At 38.1% G+C, this 23,862-nt stretch overlaps 2 protein-coding genes across 22 annotated transcripts in view; both read left to right on the top strand.

The window, feature by feature from the left end:
- The window catches only part of RyR (Ryanodine receptor), a 57,610-nt gene extending 42,919 nt beyond the window's left edge, over window positions 1-14,691 (top strand). For 10 of the 21 annotated variants that reach the window (XM_043427412.1, XM_043427418.1, XM_043427419.1 and 7 more), the window contains 21 exons: window positions 138-932; window positions 1,034-2,052; window positions 2,137-2,508; window positions 3,101-3,213; window positions 3,921-4,014; window positions 4,108-4,356; window positions 4,989-5,009; window positions 5,344-5,364; window positions 5,807-6,218; window positions 6,322-6,726; window positions 6,960-7,176; window positions 7,266-8,124; window positions 8,477-8,676; window positions 10,228-10,474; window positions 10,661-10,963; window positions 11,055-11,341; window positions 11,433-11,493; window positions 11,828-12,106; window positions 12,474-12,630; window positions 12,747-12,912; window positions 13,224-14,691. In XM_043427412.1, coding sequence (XP_043283347.1) covers window positions 138-932; window positions 1,034-2,052; window positions 2,137-2,508; window positions 3,101-3,213; window positions 3,921-4,014; window positions 4,108-4,356; window positions 4,989-5,009; window positions 5,344-5,364; window positions 5,807-6,218; window positions 6,322-6,726; window positions 6,960-7,176; window positions 7,266-8,124; window positions 8,477-8,676; window positions 10,228-10,474; window positions 10,661-10,963; window positions 11,055-11,341; window positions 11,433-11,493; window positions 11,828-12,106; window positions 12,474-12,630; window positions 12,747-12,912; window positions 13,224-13,371 — 6,425 coding nt within the window. In that variant the 3' untranslated portion in view covers window positions 13,372-14,691. Of the gene's footprint in view, window positions 1-137; window positions 933-1,033; window positions 2,053-2,136; window positions 2,509-3,100; window positions 3,214-3,714; window positions 3,825-3,920; window positions 4,015-4,107; window positions 4,357-4,988; window positions 5,010-5,343; window positions 5,365-5,806; window positions 6,219-6,321; window positions 6,727-6,959; window positions 7,177-7,265; window positions 8,125-8,476; window positions 8,677-10,227; window positions 10,475-10,660; window positions 10,964-11,054; window positions 11,342-11,432; window positions 11,494-11,827; window positions 12,107-12,473; window positions 12,631-12,746; window positions 12,913-13,223 lie in introns of all 21 variants that reach the window. The other 11 variants (XM_043427433.1, XM_043427430.1, XM_043427429.1 and 8 more) reach the window with 4 other exon arrangements.
- Window positions 14,692-15,666: 975 nt separating this feature from the next.
- On the top strand, window positions 15,667-21,704 carry LOC122414414 (solute carrier family 35 member F2-like). The gene is made up of 8 exons (XM_043425675.1): window positions 15,667-15,803; window positions 16,430-16,539; window positions 16,622-16,815; window positions 17,873-18,035; window positions 18,150-18,306; window positions 18,703-18,919; window positions 19,004-19,131; window positions 20,535-21,704. Exons 1-8 carry the CDS (start codon window positions 15,685-15,687, stop codon window positions 20,743-20,745), a joined length of 1,299 nt encoding a protein of 432 aa, XP_043281610.1. The 5' UTR covers window positions 15,667-15,684; the 3' UTR covers window positions 20,746-21,704.
- The last annotated feature ends 2,158 nt before the right edge of the window (window positions 21,705-23,862 follow it).

The following is a 23,862-nucleotide window of genomic DNA, read 5'->3' as shown; positions in this document are numbered from 1 at the left end:
ATCGAAAATATTGACTAAACAAATGAGCTAATGTTTATGAAAAATTTTTAAAAAGCATATTCAACTCATTATAATTGATTAATTATTATTATTCATATTTTCGGCATCTAATCAGTTTTCTTTTATCCCAAATTCAGGAGGGGGAATTCATCCACAGTTAGTACCATACGATCTTCTGACAGACAAAGAGAAGCGAAAGGATCGTGAGCGTTCCCAAGAATTCTTGAAGTATCTTCAGTACCAGGGCTACAAATTGCACAAGCCGAACAGAGGTGGTGCTGAGACAGAAGTCGCAGGAACAGGAGCTGCGGTGGAGCTGCGTTTCGCATATTCGTTGTTAGAAAAATTGATCGCATACCTGGACAAGGCGACGATAAATATGAAATTGCTGAAGCCGTCGGATACGTTCAGCCGACGAAACAGTTTTAAAACGTCAACGCGTGACATCAAGTTTTTCAGCAAAGTCGTTTTACCCTTGATGGAAAAATACTTCAGTACCCACAGAAATTACTTCATCGCAGTCGCAACCGCGACGAACAACGTCGGCGCAGCTTCCTTGAAAGAGAAAGAAATGGTCGCTGCACTATTTTGTAAATTAGCCAGCCTCCTACGATCCAGACTCGCAGCTTTTGGCGCTGATGTCAAAATTACTGTTCGATGCTTGCAAGTTTTGGTCAAAGGCATCGACGCCAAATCACTCACTAAAAATTGTCCTGAATTCATCAGAACTTCCATGCTCACCTTCTTCAACAACACCGCAGATGACCTTGGCCACACTATCCTCAATCTTCAAGAAGGTAAATACAGTCATTTGAGGGGAACGCATCTCAAAACTTCGACCTCTTTATCTTACGTCAACAGCGTCGTACTTCCCGTTCTTACTGCAATGTTTGATCATCTTGCGGCGTGTGAATACGGAAACGACCTTTTGCGTGAGTATCCAGAACCCTCTTGAAGCTCTTTTACAATCTTTCATCTTTCATACGTCGATTTTCTATTTATTACAACGACCGAAAATTTGATTGCTCCACAGTTGACGAGATCCAAGTGGCCTCTTATAAGATGCTGGCATCGCTGTACACCCTCGGAGTCGATGCGACGCTGACGCACGATCGGAAGTACTTGAAAACGGAAATCGAGAGAAATAAGCCAAATTTGGGATCCTGCTTGGGAGCTTTCTCAAGCTGTTTTCCGGTCGCCTTCCTCGAGCCTCATCTAAACAAACACAATCAGTTTTCGCTCCTCAATCGAATAGCTGATCACTCATTGGAAGCTCAAGATATTATGACGCGGATGGAATCGAGTATGCCAACGTTAGAAACGATTTTAACGGAAGTCGATCAGTTTGTCGAGTCCGAGAAAACTTATAGCGACGCGCCTCACGTGGTAGACGTGATTTTACCACTCCTTTGCTCTTACTTGCCATTTTGGTGGGCTCAGGGACCTGACAACGTGACACCTACCGAAGGAACTTACGTGAGCATGGTAACGAGCGATCACATGAATCAGCTCCTGAAAAACGTTTTGAAACTTATAAAAAAGAATATCGGCAACGAGAACGCACCTTGGATGACCCGCATCGCAGCCTACACCCAACAAATCATCATCAACTCTTCCGAGGAACTTCTTAAAGATCCCTTCCTACCTCTTGCCGAGAGAGTCCGCAAAAGAACCGACAACATGTTCCACAAGGAAGAATCTCTTCGTGGCTTTATCAAATCCAGTACCGACGACACCTCCCAAGTCGAAGCACAAATTCAGGAAGATTGGCAACTCCTTGTTCGTGATATTTACTCATTTTATCCTTTGCTCATCAAATACGTCGATCTTCAACGCAATCATTGGCTCAGAAACAACATATCCGAAGCTGAAGATCTCTACAATCATGTTGCTGCCATTTTCAACACTTGGTCCAAGTCCCAGTATTTCTTACGCGAAGAACAAAACTTCATTTCTGCCAACGAGATCGATAATATGGTCTTGATAATGCCAACTGCCACTAGACGAACTGTAACTGTCACTGATGGCTCAGCTCCACCTGGTGGTGCCAAGGTAAATATTTTCTTTGGTTGCTTCTCCAGTGCCACACTTTTCTCGGATTTCACTTCTAAAAATGGGTTTTCTTTGAATTTTCAGAAAAAGAAAAAACATCGAGATAAAAAACGTGACAAGGACAAAGAGGTTCAAGCCTCGTTGATGGTGGCATGTTTGAAAAGATTGCTGCCCGTAGGTCTCAATTTATTCGCTGGACGCGAGCAGGAACTCGTTCAACACTGTAAAGATCGTTTTCTCAAGAAAATCGCGGAGTCAGATATCGCTGAATTTGCAAAAATCCAGCTCACTCTGCCCGATAAAATAGATCCTGGTGATGAAATGTCATGGCAGCATTATTTGTACTCGAAACTAGGACAAAAAAAGGATTCTATGGAGCCTGTAAAGGCTCAACAGATCGAGGATGTCGTGGCAAGAATCACGGACATGGCTAAGGTCTTGTACGGCTTACACATGGTAAGTTTGGCTTGCGAATTTTCATTTAACGAAAATTCCAAACATCAATTTAATTTTCACCATTACACCAGATAATCGCTTCAATTATTTTCCTTCAATCGTTGGAAATTGCTCCATCATTTTGTTGCCCCTCCCTAATTATTTTCATGTTCATTTCAAAAAAAATTTCTCGTCATAATCACGGTGAAAAGTCAATTGCCCAAAACAAGTTATGGAAACTTAGATTCAATCCGCATCTAATAACGTTCGATCTTAAATTTTTTTATGGATGACAATCTTTAGACTAAAAAAAGTTTCGAAACTTCCTTATGAGAAGCCCAGTTATTTCCATGTATTCATCTTTTTCAAAAAATTATAATCATAAAAATCTATAAATAGTTTAGAAATTATTACGAAAGATGTAAAATTTTGTAAATTGGAGTATTGCTTATTGAATTTTATCTTTTTCATTGCTGGGGAGGCCTTTGGTGATACAAACAAAAAAGTTTATAATTTTATATAGTTTATATTTTATTAGTTTATTTTTAAGTTTATATTTTATAATTTTATTACATTTATACCATTATTCGGTTATTTATGTTTTGGCGAGTAGATTGATCATCCGCAACAGCAGAGCAAAAATATTTATCGTTCCGTCGTCTCAATACAGCGGAAGCGAGCCGTAATTGCTTGTTTCCGTCAGCTCTCCCTACATTCCTTACCCAGGTAGTTTTGTTTTATGTTTTTTCATTATGGAGTTGTAATCTGAAAATATGGTTTGTAGCTTAACATTTGAAACGGGTCACAGTAGTTAGAGTTTTGTATGGTTTGTGCTGCTAAAATAATCGGCCCCTTCTTTGGGCTCTTTTTTGAAAAACTCTGAACGAGTTTCAATTTCACTGACTCAATTCTTATTGCGATAAAAAAATTGTCGAATAAACAGAAGCTTTGTTGAACCAATAAATTGTATTTTGTTCGCTGCAGTTAATTGGTCCAACAAATACTGTTAAATGAACCATTTTCGTTTTTTACTTCACTTCATTAACGGAAATGATAACAAAAGCTGAAGATCCTTGGTCAAAGTACTAATCATATTTATTTTTACACCGACCTGGTCCGAGTTCATGATTTGGGCTAGGAAATATGATCGAAGTGTGAATCGTAAACAATAATATTTCTTCGTTTATTTTTGTGAGTGTGATTTGCGTGTGCGCATGCTGCTAAAAGGCGACAAAGCCAGTACCATCCCGTGATGGATGGAATCGAGTTTTATGTGCGGCAAGAAAAAGAGCAGCCATTGCATGTCTGCGTAGCGAACCGCTCTACAAATTGAGAAGGTAGCCAACGAGTCTTTTAAAAAGCTCGCTTTATTCGAGCCGATCGTTGAATTCGGTTATTTAACAGTTTTTATTTCTTCATCGTTGAAAATGCAGGCACAGAGCGATCAACATTTTTGCGAGGACGTACTACGAGCTTTGGCTGCAAGACGAGAATGTTGGACAGGAAATCATGATCGAAGATCTTACGGTAAAATTGCAAAGCCGGGAAACACCGACACCCAAAATCGAGTTTTGAATTCTCAGTAAAATTCTTATTTATATTCCTATCACACGATAACAGCAATCCTTTGAAGACGCTGAAAGAAAAAAAATGGACAAACCGGAAGACGAAAGCAAACCGGATCCACTTACTCAACTGGTAACTACTTTTTGCCGTGGCGCGATGACCGAGCGTTCCGGCGCCCTTCAAGAGGACGCTTTGTTCATGAGCTACGCTCAAATCATATCAAAATCCTGTGGCGAAGAAGAGGAGGAAGGCGAAGGCGAAGAGGGCGGAGGCAGCGAAGAAGAGGGCGCCGCGTCTATTCACGTGAGTCTCAATTTCGTCGTCACGTTAATCTTTTTTTTTAATTCTAAATGTTAATGTTTCCCGGTATTTCTAATCTCTGAATTTTCGATTTTTTTTTTTCATTTTTTCTCCACTTTGTTAATCCAATCATTTACAAGATCCCTAATGTAAAGAACTTTGTTCCAAAAAGTTCTGAAAAGAATTTTCTAAAAACACGTCTCCTACGTTCTTAAAAACAGTGTTTGTATTTTTCGAATTTCTTCGAGATTGACACAACTGACAACTATGAAAAATTGATTTCATCTTAGTAATCACCTGGCTTCATTTCCTATATACCATAACTAAAACAAAACTCATTAGAAAAAATATTTTGAGACACTTTTCGGACGACTTGTTCCTGTGAGACCAAAATATAAGTCTTTCAGACACTCGAGTTCACTGTGCTGTCTAAAGAAACCTGATGCCACACACTCTCATCGATTTGGGTCTTCAATTCCATTGCCACATATATTTTGAATATCCTATCGATTTTTTTCTCATGTGTTTGATGATCTGATTTGATGTTGATTGGAAATTTCTTTTTGAAGCGACAATGCACGATAATCCACTTTTGATTTTCTTTTTATCTGTCTTTCTTACTAATCGGCTCGCAGTGTACACATAAACTAATATTGGTAAGATTATTAAATTGAAAGTTTGAGTTTTTTTTATTGCCATCGAGGGCTCATTGACAAGAGACATTTCACGTGACTTTTTCCAGATCAAAACTAAATTTGTGCATTTTTATAAGCTATTCAAATACTTGTAATTTATGAGGAAAAAAACCTTCCAGCAGAGTGAGTTTTCAGGTGTTATGGCTCACGTGAAAAGTCTCAGTGTTTCATTTCTAGTACTCTATTTTGTTGCTTTACAACGAATAATTGTTGACACCGATAATTGTCCATTTCGTTTACCGCTAACTCTGTTTTAACCGTATCCGCTTTTTCATGCCTAACTTAAAACCTCAAGAGGCCGATGCATCAACTCATGGTAAGCAAAGTGCAGGAGAGTCAAAGGTTTCAAGGGAACTGAACAAATAAATTTTATCATTTTCAGCATGATTTTTTGTACTTATAAGAAATAATTAAATTTCGATGCCAAGTTAAAATAATCAACCGTTCAAATTCAACAGAAAAATGGAGTTTCAATTTCTCAATATCTTTTTTTGTAAATTAATATGAAACTTTTGCCATAGTGATGGAAAAAAAACAAGACTATAATTTTTATGAATATTTTTAGTCAACATAACTGGAAACCTTTTGCCATGCAAGTTTGACATGAAATTGTTGGATGTTTTGTCATGGATTCTCGAAATGCTACCAATGACTAATCGCAAAATAAACTTGGATTCTGTTTATGTAAATATAATTTTTTATCGAATATTGGTAAGTTTATTAAACATTGCAATTATTGGATTTGACCCTTTTTACAGGAGCAAGAAATGGAAAAACAAAAGCTACTTTTCCATCAAGCGAGATTAGCGAATCGTGGAGTTGCTGAAATGGTTTTGCTTCACATATCAGCGTGCAAAGGTGTGCCCAGCGAGATGGTTATGAAAACCCTCGAGCTTGGAATTTCAATTTTGCGGGGTGGTAACATCGACATCCAACGAGGAATGTTGAACCATTTGAAGGAGAAAAAGGATGTTGGTTTCTTCACGTCAATAGCTGGACTGATGAATTCTTGCAGTGTTTTGGACCTGGACGCTTTCGAAAGAAACACAAAAGCTGAAGGCCTTGGCGTTGGCTCTGAGGGAGCTGCGGGCGAGAAAAACATGCACGACGCTGAATTCACTTGCGCACTCTTCAGATTCATCCAACTCACCTGCGAAGGTCACAATCTCGGTGAGTCCGATGGAAAATTTAGGAAACGTTGAAAGATTCTGAATTAAATTAACCTTCAATGATTTCATCAAAACTGGAATAAATTTTTTTCCCTTTTTATCAGATTGGCAGAATTATTTGAGAACTCAAGCCGGTAACACGACGACAGTAAACGTCGTTATTTGCACCGTCGATTACCTGCTAAGATTGCAAGAATCGATAATGGATTTCTACTGGCACTATTCGAGCAAAGAATTGATCGATCCAGCTGGTAAAGCCAATTTTTTCAAGGCCATCGGTGTCGCCAGCCAAGTGTTCAACACCTTGACCGAAGTAATTCAAGGACCCTGCGCTCAGAATCAGCAAGCTCTTGCTCATTCGAGATTGTGGGACGCTGTCGGTGGTTTCCTCTTCCTATTTTCACACATGCAAGACAAACTGTCCAAGCACTCGAGTCAGGTCGATCTCTTGAAGGAACTTCTCAATCTCCAGAAAGACATGATCACTATGATGCTTTCTATGCTCGAAGGTATACTTTCTACCTTTAAAAACATTCACTGTGACTTTTCTCCTTCTGACAATATATTCTTTTCGGTTTGATTCCCAATCGTAATGAGACACGATTTCGAAATGCTAGTGTTGTTGATATGAACAATAAAAAGTCATTGTTGAGATTAATTGATGACTCGATCGTCGTGCATTGCATGAATAATAAGGACCAAAATTTTACAAAATGATATAAACGAAAAAATAACAATGTAGGTAACGTCGTGAATGGCACGATCGGTAAACAAATGGTGGATACACTCGTCGAATCTGCGAGCAACGTCGAGCTCATATTGAAATATTTCGACATGTTTATCAAGCTCAAAGATCTCGTGTCTTCGCCCAGTTTTCTGGAAGTTGATTTCAACAGTGATGGCTGGGTGTATCCTAAAGACTTTAAGGAAAAGATGGAACAGCAGAAGAGTTACACCAGGTAAAAGGAGAAATAAAGTTTAATATCCCGTCAGAGTTTTCGAAAGGCTTCTTTGGGTTATTTTGATAAGTTACCTCGATTTTTTCTAGCGAGGAGATCGAATTTTTGTTAGCCTGTTGCGAGACGAATCACGATGGAAAAATTGACTATGTAACGTTTATGGATCGTTTCCACGAGCCTGCAAAGGAAATCGGTTTCAATCTCGCTGTCTTATTGACGAACCTTTCCGAACATATGCCAAACGAGCCGAGATTGGCACGTTTCCTTGAAACTGCAGGCTCCGTCCTTAATTACTTCGAGCCATTCCTCGGTAGGATCGAGATTTTGGGCAGTAACAATAAAATCGAGCGTGTGTATTTCGAGATTAAAGAATCGAACATAGAGCAATGGGAAAAGCCACAGATCAAGGAATCAAAAAGAGCCTATTTTTACAACACGGTGGTCGAGGCTGGTGAGAAAGAGAAGCTCGAAACGTTTATCAACTTCTGTGAGGATGCTATTTTTGAAATGCAACATGCGAGTGCCTTAATGGCGGTCGAGGAAAGTGGCGGAATTGGTAAAGCCCGAGAATCTTCCTACACTTACATGACCGAAGACGACGAGGAAAGGAACAAAGATCCCATCAGAAGAGGCATCCAAGCTTTCAAGGACGGCGTTTATTTCTTCTTCTCGATGTTCTCGCCAGCTAATATTAAAAACAAAATATCAGAAATGCAACAAATGACGATACCCGAACTCTTCATCGGTTTCTTCAAAATGATATTTTACGCTTTTTACTATTCCGGATTTGGAGTTGGCTGTGTCATCAATTACTTCATGAGGCTACTCCTCACTCTCATGAGAGGACCCAACCTTGAAGAACCCGTCGTTGAAGTCAAGGAAGAAGAGGGAAAACCTTCGAGACACTTACCCGCGCTTCCACCAACACCTGACGAATCTAATTTACAAGTAAGTTCAACAAACTCGCAATTGTTTATGGAACGAATGAGCTGAACAGATAAAATATTCCTTACGATTTTTTACGTACATTTAAGAATGGACTCTCCAGAATAATTTCACTTTTCTTACGTCATTACTAAGAAACTTCAAATAGAAATTATTTTGTAAGAAATCAGAGTTCATCAGTCCCATTTCGTCGAATCGAAAATCCATTTTGCATTGAATCTGAATAAACGTTAAAACTGTTGTTTCTCAACTGCATTTTGACGATGACATTCGAAGTGAAATCTTGAAGAGGAACTGACAAAAAACATTGTTTCCACTCTTTCTGTAAAACTCACTGTTCGTTTCATGCAAAAAGGTACAAGCGTTTGGCATGGACATAACGAAAGAAGAAGGTGGCCAGATTAAAATAGCAGCCCACGAATCGGCAGCTTCGACGCCTCAATCGAGTATGGAAGAAACAGGCGAAAGTACCCCGGAAGAAGGAACCGCGGAAGACCTCGCGAGAGAGGGCGTTTCCGGTGAAACGGAACCGGTCACATTGGCAGATTTGCTCGGGTAAGAAATCATGCAAAAAAATCACTTGATTAGTATCTTCCCATTAAATATTTCCTCATTATCAAGCAAAAATTTAGTAACCGTTTCATAAATGTATTCATAAAAAAAAATTCCAAAAATTAATATCATTTCCGGATTTCCTTTTTCAAGAATTTTTGCCCTATTGATACTTCGGCCAACCTGGGAGAGAAACTCAAAAATCAACAAATATTTTCAAATTTTACGGCCATAACATTTCTCACTATAAGAACGTGGGCTTTCCATGTTATAAAAACGTGAAAATCTAACATGCAATATATGATGCAATGAGGTCACTTGAACTGGTAACGTACCGACCGAGCTCAGTGGTAAGAAATCATCCTTCCTTCCCCCATCGCCCCTTCCTTTCCGAAAAGCTAAGCGGCGGTCCGCGCATGCGTCGCAATTAGTGGGAAGGGTGGGAAAACCGTTCGGCGGCTTCGGCGCTCGTCCGCTGGGCTGGGTATAAATATCGATGCGGAGCGAAAATCTGAGCCATTTGCTCTGGGTCTTAGACGCCGCACAGGCTGACTGATCTCTCAGACTCTTGGTCCTCCAAGCGGCACAGGCCGACCGATTCTTGAGACTCTTGATTCTCTAATCCAAGGCCAACTGACTATAGAAGCGCGCCTAGATTTTTTAAGCCGCGAAGGCTGATTGGTCCACTGACTGAATTTACTGTTAACTTTTCATATTCTTTCTGAAGTTTCGTTTTTCATATTTTTTCTCAGTTGGAAGGTCATTTGTCTCATTTTATTTCTAATTCACCCCACCGTTGAAATAATATTTCTTTCTCGGCTAACCGAACAATCAAAGTTTTTTACAAAGTCTGTCTCTGCATATATAGTTCAAAATCATTGAAAATAAATAAAAATTTAAATTCAATTTAAAAAAAAAATCATTTACTTGACGGACTCCTTACAATCTGATGTCGAAAAAACGCAATCAGCGTAGCAGGCAACGTCGGAGGTTGCGACGTGCCGCTCAAAATTCTACGAAGCTCTTTGCCGTTATTCGATCTGCACCAGACCCTCGTCTTTCCCCTGGGTACAAGGAGGATTCGGCTTACATGCGAGCAATCTTGGAGGAATTCTATGCGGACGATCCTGTTCCTTCCATATCGCAAAGTCTTCAACCAATCGACGAGGAGACCAGAAAATACGCAGAATCTTTCCAAGCCGTCAAACGGCGCTTTAATTCGGGAAATTCTGATCCTCCTCCTGCTCAAAACTCTGCACCTTCGTCCGCAGCAGCTCCGCAGTACTCGGTCAACAAACAAACAAAAATTCCTTCAGAAGTGGATGAAAACATCGAAAAGCCACAGAAAATTCCAAAAACTGACTCTCCAGCATCGAGGAACCCTCCGATTTCCTCTCTGCATTGATCCCTGAAACTAGATATCGTTTATCAGCAATTCTAGATTTCACTGACCATTTCAAATCTTCCGCCCGAATCGTCCTCCTATAAACAAATCAAACGCATCAACGGAGTGTTTAAATAATACAATTTTTGCTTTTTGTTTCTAATAAACAGTGGTGAACAAGCGAGAGCCCAAGCTGCAGCATCCGCCGAAGCTGCTGCAGCCCAACAAGCTGCGATGGCAGCTGTTGAGGCCGAAGCCAAACACGAAATTATTGTCGAACCATCAGCGAGCTCAACCATCGATTTTTCCAAATACACTCATCGGGTCGTCTCCTTTTTGGCTCGAAACTTTTACAATCTCAAATACGTTGCTCTCGTACTGGCCTTCTGCATCAACTTTATGCTGCTCTTCTATAAGGTAATAAAATATACTGAAATTTTTCGTCGGAAAGTGCTCGAACAAAAGATTGATTCCGATTTATTCGAACGTGCAAGTTATTTGCTAACCGTTAGAAAAAAATAATATGAAAAATACGAAAATACTTTTTGTGTATGAAAGTCGAATTGTGATATTTTCATTTTACTACATTAAAATTATTTTCAGGTGACATCCCTCGTGGACGAATCAGAAAACGGTGAAAGTGACGAATCGATTGCCAATTTGTTGAACGAAATGTCCGGTGAAGGAATGTCCGGATCGGGTTCCGGTTCCGGTGCCGGCGCGGGTGGTAGCGGAATAGAAATCGGAAGTGGAGGAGAAGGCGATGGGTCCGAGGAGGAAGAAGATCCTCCGGAATTCGTCGAAGTTGCTGAAGATTTTTATTATATGGCTCACGTTATGAGATTGATGGCTGTTCTTCACTCCCTCGTTTCGTTGGCTATGCTCGTTGCGTATTACCATCTCAAGGTGAAACATTTATCAAAAGTTATCGATGATACGCAGTGTTGTTACTTCTGATTTCAAATTGCATTATCCGTGTTTATTCTTTCTTTGTCAGGTTCCATTGGCCATTTTCCAACGTGAAAAGGAGGTTGCTCGTCGCGTTGAATTCGACGGTCTCTACATATCGGAAACTCCCGAAGAAAACGACTTCAAAGCACTCTGGGACAAAATAGTCATTTCAGCCAAAACTTTTCCCGTCAACTATTGGGACAAATTCGTCAAGAAAAAAGTACGGCAAAAGTACAGTGAAGCTTACGATTTCGATCACATCAGCAATCTTCTTGGCATGGAAAAAACGTCGTTCAGTCAACAAGAAGTCGAAGGTTCCGGCGCATGGTATTTGTAAGTATCGTCACGATTTTTCTTTCATAAAATCATTGCAGTTCGTGAGGATTTGGGAATCCAATAATTATCCATCATTTTTTTTTCACAGCATTATGAATATCGATTGGAAGTATCAACTTTGGAAAGCGGGAGTTACGATCACCGATAACGTGAGTTCAAAAACTTTTTCGAGTGTATTTTTTTGCAATTTTGAACAATTCCATTTTTTTGTATGACTATTCATAAATAATTCGATGTTTATCTGAAAATATTACCCGAATGATTAAATTTTCGATTAAAATCAAATTTTAATATAATTTATCGAGAATTTAATGGAACCAAATCCATTTCGTAATTCAGTTCGACACCAAAATTATCAATGAGATTATATAACTTGACAACAAATTCTATTTAACATTCATTTGACAATCTCTATTTAACGACAAATAATGCAACAATTTATGAAATGATATTTGAAATAAATGAAAAAAATTTTCATTTCAGTCCTTCGTCTACAGTTTACTGTACTTCGCTTTCTCCGTAATGGGAAATTACAACAATTTTTTCTTCGCGGCTCATCTGCTCGACGTAGCTGTAGGATTCAAAACGCTAAGAACGATATTGCAGTCAGTAACGCACAACGGAAAACAGCTCGTTCTCACGGTGATGCTGTTGACTATTATCGTCTACATATACACCGTCATAGCTTTCAACTTTTTCCGCAAATTTTACGTCCAGGAGGAAGACGATGAAGTCGACAAAAAGTGTCACAGCATGGCTACGGTAGGCCTTGAATCTTTATCAATTTTTTTTAAACATTCTGATTTTTGCCAAACTTTGCATTCGATCTAGCGGAAATATTCAGTAAGCAACGAAAAATTCAACGAAAATATAATTCAGCTAACCATTCAGTAATGAAATAGATAAGACGCTTCAAAATCATCCTCAACGACAACAGCCTAAAAATCGTTTTTTTCGACTTGATATGTCTACTGAATATTCGAAATTAAGAAAATAATCATTAAAATTATTTTTAAATAAACGTATTGGCACTTTTGTCAATCCGTTTCCAACAAAGTGGATCCATTTAAAATCATTTGGCAACATATTTTTTTGATGTTAACGAACGTAATACTTTTCTGTTCCGCAGTGTTTCTTATTCCATTTGTACAAGGGAGTGAGAGCAGGTGGTGGAATCGGTGACGAAATTGGAGAGCCGGATGGCGACGACTACGAAATATATCGAATAATGTTTGACATCACCTTTTTCTTCTTCGTTATTGTTATTCTACTCGCTATCATTCAGGGTAAAATAAAATTTACGTTCTCTAAATTAATACGAGGAGGAACTGTGAACAAAATCTAAAAAGTTTTCGAAAAATCTGCTCTAAGGTTTCTGTAGCTTACACTGATACTTTTTAAGGTTTGATCATCGACGCTTTCGGAGAGCTCCGTGATCAATTGGATAGCGTGAAAACGGACATGGAGAGCAAATGTTTCATCTGCGGATTGGGCAAAGAAACGTTGGATACTGTGCCTCATGGGTTCGACACACACGTTCAGCAAGAGCACAATCTTGCAAATTACATGTGAGTTTTAAAACAAGCCGCTATCATATGTCTCTCGATAGAGGGAACAAAACACATTTTTTCTCAAAATCATCATTGTTAACCTTGTACAGCTAGAATACGAGACAAAGTTCGAAAAAATGAATGAATTTCTGTATTAAGTGATAAATCAATGAAAAAAATTTTGAAACAAAATCTCAGTTTTTAAGTATGAAAATATCATTTCCATTTTTTTAATAGTCGAACGTTATTATCAGATTCAATGATTCTATTGGTTGTTACAATGAAAATAGTATTTTATTTTCTTTCTGACAATTTCGGTCGGTTTTCAGGTTTTTCTTGATGCATCTGATCAATAAGCCGGACACGGAGTACACGGGTCAGGAGACATACGTTTGGAACATGTATCAGCAGCGTCAATGGGATTTCTTTCCAGTTGGTGATTGTTTCCGCAAACAGAACGAAGCTGTCGAAGCTTAGGATTTTCGTGTTAGCTTGAGAACGCATTGAGCGATGAAGAAAAAGTAAAAAAACACGCGAGTTATAGGTCGCATGAAAAAAAAAAAAAAAAAAAAAAAAAACAGATTTGAAACCAGAAAAAATACGGAAGTCACGTGAAAAATCGACTTTTTAAACCTCTAGATTTTTTATCGTGTCACACAGCAAATTACCTCGTGGTTTTTTAGAAGTATAACAATACAAGATATTAATATAGGACATTTCCTTCCGCGATCGATCGCCCTTTAAATCCAGCGATCTTTCATTTTTTGCAATCCCTAAATAGGAACGGGAATTGACGAAACACAAACAAAGACACACACCGATTGCTAATATAGACGAGAACGTAGCTAGAGCGAATCTCCTTAAAAATAGACCAATCGAGAATCAAAACGTACGAAAGACGTCCCCGAGGAAAAAATAATCAAAAAATCAACCAAAAAAACGAATCTCAAGCGACGAGATCGAGGGGTGCGACGTCTGTTTTTCTATCCTCGTTAAAAATTTACCTATTTTTCCAACTTTATAACGGTGCGGATGACGAAGATAAAAGGGAATGAAAACCGACAAAACAAATATACTTGGAACAAAAAATATCGCCGATTGTGCATAGCCCTCGAATCATAATAATAATATTAATAATAACAACTCTTTCTTTTTTTCTTCCAACTACGAGTAGATCTTATTCGAAGAATAAGAATTTACGAAAAATGCACAAATTTATTATCTCCCAGTCTGTGTATCTCTTCGAAAATTTTTTTATCATTACAAGGAGTTATCAGGCTAAAATATCCACTTTTCTTTACCGATTATAAATTTTATTTAAATTTCATTATTTTATTCGTCCTTGTGGCATCGTTTTCACGATCACATACATTTTTTTTCTTTTCAAACCCTAATATTTTACCAACTTCGTTATCTCCTGAAACTCCTACTTCCGATTGATAGAGATACACGTTTCGTATTAAAAAAATAAATAAATAAATAAATAAAATTCAACATGAGTGAGAATTGTAATGATAAACTCATTGCTTCCATGCCAAAGGCACTGGTCCGCTGCATGTTGTCACACGACAAATATCGTTAAATGTCAAACTATGTTTATTTTCATTATTATTATTATTATCATCATTAATTTTAATTGCATAAGTTATAAATATATCTAATGTTTATAAGAGGATTCGAATTTTCGCTTCCATTGTAAAATCGTTTGATCACTAATATCGTTGACTGAGTTTATCCATAATATATCATCTGAAAATTGTCAATATATATTGTAAATAAAACTCTTCGGCAGAACTACTTGCAATGTCTCAAAATATTGATAACTTTTGATTCTTTTGTTTTTTTTTTCTTTGAGATATTTTTTGATGATAGAGACGTCGAAAATCTCGTTGGATTCCCACCAGACGATGGCTCCTGAAATATAAAGCGTTTGCATCGATCGCTCGCAATAATTTTTCTCCGTTTCTGATCGTTAAGCTTAGTAAAATTGAGGATTTTTCATGGTGGGAGAAAAAAAATTGTCTTCCGTCGCATTCAGTAGGGGGAGGAATCGATGATTTGATAATTTTAAATAGTCGGTGGTTGCGGTGAGTGGATTTCGACGAATTTCGATTGTCGTCTCGGCTAAAAGTTTCCATTCAATCCATGAATTCATCAGTTTTTCGTTAATCGAACTAATTTGATCAGCCACGACGGTTCAGAGCATCGAAACGAAATTGTTCATTTATTTTTTGTCGAGAAGGCCAAAAAAAGTATTTCGAACGACGGAAAAATGATTTCAGGTATTTCGCGTATAAAAGAGAGGGAAAAAGGAAACAAATCGATCTCATCGAAGTTCTGAAAAACAACTGCACACCCCTCGATCCGGATCATTCAAGCAGCTCGATAAAAAACAATAAACCGAGGAAAAAATGTAAATTTTTTTGTCCTCGAAGAAATTTAAATCCAAAGGTATTTCGAGGGTGAACCGTCGCAGTGGTTGCAGCCCCCATTTTTAAGGGGTGTACGCCCGTGCATCCGCTGCACTAGAACGATGCTCCTCCGATTGAAAATCGCTGGAATTAACGAGGAAAAATGAATCTCGTAAAATGAATTCGCGGGAGGATTGACACGGGGAAAAAAGGAAGAAAAACGAGGAAGCGGAGCGAGTATTCGGCGTCGGTGGGTTGCTCGAGCGGCTCGAGACCGCGGAGGGTAAAGTTTCGCGTGGCGTCGCGCCTTAGGGCATGTAATCGGGCTAGTGCGCAAGCGCTCCGGTCGTCACGCCGTCGTTCGTGAGTCCGGGTGAAAATGCACCCTTGCATGGGAGTGTCAGCGGGCGGTCGTTATTGCCATAAAAATTCTAATATGCAACCGAGGAATGGAATATGCGACAAAATCGAAAATTATATATCCGAGCTGAGCCAGTGGTGAGTGAATTTGCTCGAAGCCTCGCCGGCGCTTACCTCCGAAGCTTCGACAGTTCCTTTCTTTTTTACCTTTTTTTCATTCCTATTTTGTCGGCGTGTATCCGGTGTCTATCGCTCAACGAGGGGTGTGTTCCTCCCGGGTCAAAGTGCGGCGGTTGTTTACTACGAGCATCCACTGTTTGAAACAGTGCGGTGCGTGTCACGCGACTTTTTCAAATAATATTTCATTTTTCTTCGTTTCCCTCCATCCACGGGCGAAATTACTTTACAAGTAATTTCGAGCTTTATCTCTCCCCGCAGTGCTTTCGTTTTGAGCTTCTCGTTGCCGGCACCCATAAACCCACCCGCTGCTTCCCTTATTTTCCCCATAATTCACATAAATTTTCATCGCTTTTTATCGACACGATTAATCAGACGAATCGGCTGCATCCGAGGTCGAAAAATCTTGCGAAAAATCGAAACGAAATGAAGGATTGACACGAAAATTCGTTGCGTTCGAGCCCCTCGACTGTTTTGTCCCGCTTAATTAATGAGCCTCCAGAGTCTACCCGAGACCGACGATTCCCCAGGTCCTCCAGTGTGTACGCTCCCCAAGGCATTTTTCGGTAAAACAAATTTTCTTCCAGGTCGGTATGGAGGACCATTATTCTCGGGCAATTTCTCTCGATAGTCCTTTACTCGATGACGCAATTGAATCACCACATAAACACAGTCTCCAAACTGGGTCTACCGACAGGTCAATTGTTTTATCCGGTACAAGTGCGTCTGGGGCGTCGAACAAACTCGCTTTTTCAACACTCCTTTTCTTCATCGAACAGGTCAAAATTTACCGCATTATGCGATGATGTGCCTCGTCTACACGACCTGGATGTCGTGCAGAGGCGCCGGAAATGGACTTTTGTCCGTTATAAAAGCACGCGGATGGCGATACTTGCTGCTCGCCTTGATAGACGTCGAAGCTAATACCCTCGTTACTTCCTCTCATCGATTCACTAGCCTGGCTAGTATACAGGTACGTCGAATTTATCAATTGTTTCATTTCCCTCTCATTTTATGACTCCAGCTCCTTCCGACCGTGCATTATTAATCGGTCGACAGCTTTTTTAAATGCATTTTTATTCCATAGGCCTATGAAAAATGTGCGTTCCCATAAAAACCTTATCGCTGGATCGTTCGATGACTTTCGATAATAATTTCATATCTGCAAAATCGTACGCACGGAGAGACTTTTATACGAATATTTCCGATGAATTTGCTAAAAAAACTTGTTATGTTTTGTAGCAGCGCTGTTCTATATCGCCATATTCTATTACATTTTACCAGAGTGCATAGTTATTTTGATGCTGAAAGCAGTCCTCTCAAATTTTGCTATGCACGACAGGCAAAATTTAGGTCTGCGACATTCTTACATCGAACGATGCATCGATATCCGAATGTCACTCGTGTCTTTGGCGAAATGTTAAAAATTGGTGAATCGGACTGGACAAATTGCTTGAAATTTTACTATGTGCCACTGGTTAATTTTCATGTTTATAAGGAGCAACGCCTCGTATAATTGGTGGGCGCATTTATTTTGCTATGTTATTGAGCAAAATTCGGTGCGGTAAAAGGGAAAATACGAAACTATGCAATTTTTCGTATAGCACGGAGAAACGACTGCTATGTTATCCCCTAAATTTTCATCAAATCATTTCGTTATTTACTACGTTTTTGATGAAAATTCGCTCAGTCTTCATTTTTGATATAGCACAGCGCGTTATTTACTATGCTTTATTTGCTTTTGCATTATTTTACACACTCTGTAGAGATTATTATTATAATATCGTTGTGGTCCGACGTCACTATAAAAGCATAGTAATTTTTGCTATAAAAGTCTCTCCGTGTATAAATTCGAATGCAGCACAATTCAATGCTGTTTGAGTTATGAAAATCACAAATAATTTTTATCAGATTTTTGATTTTTATTATTTTGATTTTTTTTATCGGATCGATTGCCTGACTTATCAGGTCGGTTGGCTGACGATGAGTTTTTGGAGTAACTTGAAAAATGTTTTCTCATCTCAACAAAGCTTTTAGATTGTGTCGCCATACCGGTGGCCCTGGCGCTCTCGTGTCTAGTTCTCGGTGTGCGATATCGAATGGTCCACATCGTTGGCATTTCCGTGTGTCTCATGGGCGTTGGATGCCTCGTTTGGGCTGGAATCGACGACAATAAAGATCTCAGCGCTAATGGCAAGTATTCTTGAGCATTTTAACGGAATAATTTTCCGGTTGGGATGTGCGATCTTCGCGTTGCTTTTCCCACGATCCTTCGGTAATGCGACCATTTGTTTGTAACGATTTTAGGGAAGAATCAATTGGTGGGCGATATGCTCTGTCTTGGAGGTGCTGTGCTCTTCAGTGTCATAACAGTTCTCCAGGAACTTGCTGTCAAAACCGTCGATATTATCGAGTATCTCGGAATGATTGGATTTTTCGGCACTATACTCAGCTGCATACAAATGTAGGACGAAAAGACGAAGACGAAGAAAAAATGCACACTCGAATTGCGTATTTCGTGTTATTTTGAAATTTCGGAAATATTTGTTTTTTTTTTTTCCAATTACTTTTTTTCACATAAAAAACGTCGATTCAATATCGAAGCTTTTGTTAAGCTTTTCTCAATCTTTCGCAATCACAATGCAGTGAGACGAGTCAAGTTTCATTAATTCGGCTGATTAAAACGAAATAGGGGGAAAAACGTTTCCAAAGATTTCGTTGAGGAACGAAAAAAATGGTGCGAACCGAAACGGTCTCGAGCAAAGTTACACGAAATAGCGCAAAGAGAAAAATCAATGTTTTTTCTACAACAAACAGTTTTCGAATTTCATCGTTCCTACGAATATTGTTCTGATTTAAGAGCCGTACTGGAGCGTTTGCAGATAGAGTCAGCATCGTGGGGAGTTGCAGCGCCAGTCTTGATATCGGCTCTGATATTCTATTGTATAACTCAATTTGTCTTCTTCTCATTGGTTCCTGTGATATTATTCGAATCAGGGGCAACAGCGCTGCAACTGGCCTTACTGACAGCCGATTTCTTCAACGTTCTCATCGGCATGCTCACGCACCAATACAGAGTAAGATAAATGAGAAAGTGAAATCGCGATCTTTCTTCATTTACCGAATTCACAAGCTTTTTATCCTCTCTTCTATATTTCCAGTTCCATACGCTGTACTTTCTTTCGTATACGCTTACGATGACCGGTATATTCATATACGCGATCAAAAGAACGCCAATGTCGTCGAACTCGAGAAGACAACACGTCGACGCGCCTGTGCCCGATTACAGGTAAAAATATCAAATTTCGCCAGAAACACGCTGAGAGAAAAAATTCCTAGAACCAATAAAATGGAGTTTTGAAGCGAATAAATCATTTATTTCATTATTCGCCAAAACATATTAGATTGGTTCCCTCATATATTTACTTGGTTCATTTATTTCAGTCAATTTCATAAATTTTTGTTTGGGTTTGTTTGGGTTTGTGTTTCAATCTAAACATTTTTTATCAACTATATGTAATATGTATAGTTTGAATCAATAACACATTTTATGATTCAAAACAGGCAATTTTGAAGGAAGTACTTATTCTTTTTATGAACCATTATTTTAACTATATTTTATATTGTTTATGTATTTTAACTATATTATCAATTGCAAAATTATTTTTCACTACCCGTGATGGTCATCACGGTTTATGGCACATCGCTGAAACGATTTTAATCGAAGAAAAATTCCTACCTGCGTGGGGATATAAACTGAAAAAGGAATTATATAAGTTGCGAAAAGTATTATTTCGATTATTTATTTGTTGAACCATGACAATCACTGTTAATTTGAAAACATATTTTCACGGATCTATCACTTCATTGTATTGAACTCTTATTCTTAATAGTAACAATTGGATGAATCATTTTAATAAAAATATTTTTAGAAACAAAATAATGATGAATTTATTGCAAGAAAAGAATTTTTTCGAAAAAAGCAATTTCGTATTGAAGTCGTTTTGTAGATTCAAATAATCTAATGTTTTTCATGCGATAAATGTAATCAATCCAATCAATAAAAATTTAATGAAATCTATCATGCATCTAATTGATGCTATTAAATAAGAGTTTAATACAATGAAGTAATAGATCGATGAAAATATGTTTTCAAAACAACAGTGATTCGCTTGGTTCAACAAATAAATAATCGAAACAATACTTTGATTTAATAAGTAAATACATGTTCTCAAATTCAATAATTTTTTCTCTCAGTGCAGTGGCAAACAGTTCGAATTCATTGGTTCCAACGACTTGGAGTTTTTCAAGTCATTCAGAAATTCAAACGATAAAGTAAAAAAAATAATAAAATAAAGACAAATTAAAAATGAAATAAATTGAATTGAATTGAAAAAAATAATAATACAAATAAATTAATATTAATAATGATTAATATATTTTAATTTTTCAAAAAATTTATTAATTATTATTTTTACATTCGATTGTTTTATTTTATCATTATTAAGTGGCTGTCCTCAGTGGCGTTATTTCGAAGCCTTAAAACCCTGAATCTTTTTTACTTTCTCTACTTGTTGAGTTGCTGGAATAATTAGGAAGCAGAACTTTGGTGGTTCGAAGTCTAATCTCGTTGGATTGGGACGTTTTTGCTTTCATGACTGACCCTCCCACCGCATCGGTACCCGGTTGAAGTGACGTGATTTTAAGACGAATGTCTCATCCGGACGGAGGCGAAGTGGAAATGGCAACGAGCTCGGGAATGTCCGCGGTCAGCGGCACCCTCGACATAAAAGCTTCGACGTTAGGAAGCGAGCGCGAAACGATGGAAGCAACGAGCTTACCGCTCAGCGTTAGCTCCGACACGGCCTTTACCTCTTTCTATGGCAGCCAAGCGAATTTGTAGATAGATAGTTAACATTTGAATATAATTGCCAATAAGCGAGGAAGACGACGGAAGAAAACGTGATGAAGCATCCGACGGAGGCATTGCGACGTATAATCTCCGATATAATCGTGTTACGAACTTCCACAAAATACTTTCTCACTCTTTCTCCTTCGTCCAAAGGTCTCTAACTCACTTTATCATGCACAATTCATCCGAGCGATATGACGAACTCTACAAATAACGTTTATCGAGGATTCATCGACTTCAAATCGTATTCGTCAGCTTATTTTATCATCAAACAGTATTCGTGACTTTTGTTAACTCATTAACTGTTTTCATTCGTTAGTCAGACCGTAAAAAGTGTCTGTGAGCTTTACGAGCATTACATCGAAGGCTTCTCACTGAAATTTTGTTCATCAGGAGAGTGGGCGACGACAAATGGAAGGAAAAGTGTATCAAACAATAAGTAACGTTTAATAACGATAACAATTTTTTCTAAGTAAACTCGTGAAACGATTAAGTAGTGTAGTTACGTATAACTAGGAAGAATAATGCGAGCTGCCATCGCAGCGTGTCCGAGGATGAAGTTATCTCAATACTGCAAACCCTCGTCCATCATTACCGTTTTCCTCATCGGGGCAAAGTGTGCCAAAATTGGTGGAAATTAATTTCATTTATTGTGAGAATGGCAGATTTTGGAAATTTTGTTTTTACAATCGTATGAATTGTCTGTGATTTTCGCAAGTTCAGAATACTCATTGAAAGCATATTTTTCATATCGTTTACTCCCTCGTCTTTCGATAATGTAATTTTTCAGTTGTTTTATGTGAACGATACATTTTTTGACATTACTCTCTTTCTCGTTGCTCAAACTGACCAATATTTTTTTGTAGATTTTTATCATTATATTGGGCACAAAACAACTTCGTTTACTCACCATTATAACGATACTTTTTCAATAAATCAAATAAGCCAAATCAAATAATATTACCGAAAATTATTTCCTCCCAGGTCCACAGAAACATCGCTTTTCTTACGTCGATGCTTCGAAATGAGTCATTTCGTTGAAGAATTTGCTATTTTTAATTACGCTGCACTCCTGCACATACAGTCGTGAACAGCGCCATTTTTTGTTATAAGAAAATTTTGCAATGCAACAAATACGAGTAATCTTTCCTAAAGACGTTTTGCTGATGTGATGAAATGAATTGCATTAATTCAAAAAATATCTCAACGAGTGCACTAATTTCGAAGTTGATTTCCATTTTTATAACGGCGAAATTTTATTTTTTTTTTGCTACCATGTTTTGTTGCCCGAGCACAAGTTATTTTTTTGTTGAAACAAAAATTTTGAATATCCTCGTTTCTTTTTTTTTTTTTTTTTGAATTTTTTTTATGCAATTTTGTATGATTTATTGGATTCGAAATTTTCCTTTTTGATAAGGTGAAAGAATGACACGTTGAGTTAGCGAGCACTCGAACCATAAAGAGGTATGTGGTCTTTGAACCTTAAAGTCGATTCAAGTACTCGAATAACAGAGAAATCTGAAGATTATTGGAAATAATGAGGAGTTGGTCGATTGAAGTATTTGAGTTTCGCGCGTTTTTCTTTTCGGCACACGGCTGCCTCTCGTGGCGAATGTGCACGCGGTAATCAGCATGAGCGTGTAACGCTCCGAGCGGGAATTATAGTAACTATTATTTCGAATGATTTAGTTTTGGGTGGGTTCGATTGATAAGGAGTTGAAACTCGCCTTGCGAATTTCTCTTCAATAACTCAAGACAAAGATTTAAATGTATAATGAATATATTGACGAAAATATGGATCTTGACTCTTCGGCTGACAACAATGTTCTCTCTTAATTCTATTCCGTTCGACTTCCAGTCTTACAAATCTTTTGATTCTCACGCGCAGACTCCGTACGCTCCGCTCATACTCGGACCAATCACGTTGTTCTTCATTCTCCCACTCATTCGAATTCTAGGGTCTCACGACCCACGCCTCGGTTTCACACGCTCGCTTCACAATGACACAATGCCCTTATTATTCCAAGCCCTTAGCATAAGAGTGACGATGGAGACGTCGCAGCCCAATGTTTATAAGATGGAAGTGAGTAAAAGTATCGTATTGGAATACTAGAACTATTTATATAAGAAATCAAAGAAAGCCTTATTTCGATACATTTCAACGTATGGAGATTATTATAATGTAAACTATAAGAATGAGTTAGTCAATACGTTCACATTTCTTATCGACTAGCGGTTATTGTTTATGCTATACTTATATATTAGTCACCCAAGTCCGTCACGTTCCTCTCATTTGTTAATATTTCAATGATCAAATTATCAAATCCGTATGAAATGCTAAAGTACGAAATTCGCAAATTCGCGGTTCTTAGCGCGGAAATCAGCGCACTCTGGTGACGAATTACGCATTCGTCACACCTTCCCCCTTATTGAAAAAGATGTTTCAATGAAACAACTTTTATGTTCATAGGTTTACGCGTGTGGTCGCCGTGGTGTAGTGTAGTGATATGGTGGAATCGTAGGATAAACATCGTGGACTAAGAAGTGATAACGAAAGTGATAAACAAGGGGTGTTTGTATACTTATAATTTTGCAGTGCAAGAACTCAGTGAAATTTCAAAAGCACGGTTAATTACTGTAAAGGAATCGATATTATGGTAAATAGATCTAGTTTCCAATTACCTTTCAGGTTATGTTACTAGTAAACTACACAATCTGATTTCGCGAATCAATTAAAATCTATAAAAGGCTTAATCAAACGTCTTGAAAGTAAGATTATTACGTAATTAAGATTTAAAATCCAGTTTCATTATTAATCTTCGTTATCCAATCTGAGAAATGCATGTTTTAATTTATCCATATGAACTATCCTTGTTTTAGTTTGACTGATTTGCAGTTCAACATTATTATCTCTGAAAATTTGATTTATTAAAAAGGGACCAATATAGTGATCATCAAACTTGTTAGTTCTTGGTTCTTTGAGTAGGTAGACATATTGTCCTACCTTAAAATTCTTTGTATTCAGTTTACGGTCATAGTATTTTTTACATCGTCTTTTTGCAGCTTCTAGTCTAGAGATAACCGTCGATTGGGTCTCAGATAACCTGA

The sequence above is a fragment of the Venturia canescens genome, chromosome 8 (assembly GCF_019457755.1).
Source record: "Venturia canescens isolate UGA chromosome 8, ASM1945775v1, whole genome shotgun sequence".
NCBI classification, from domain to species: domain Eukaryota; kingdom Metazoa; phylum Arthropoda; class Insecta; order Hymenoptera; family Ichneumonidae; genus Venturia; species Venturia canescens.
This window is presented reverse-complemented; position numbering and strand designations above follow the sequence as displayed.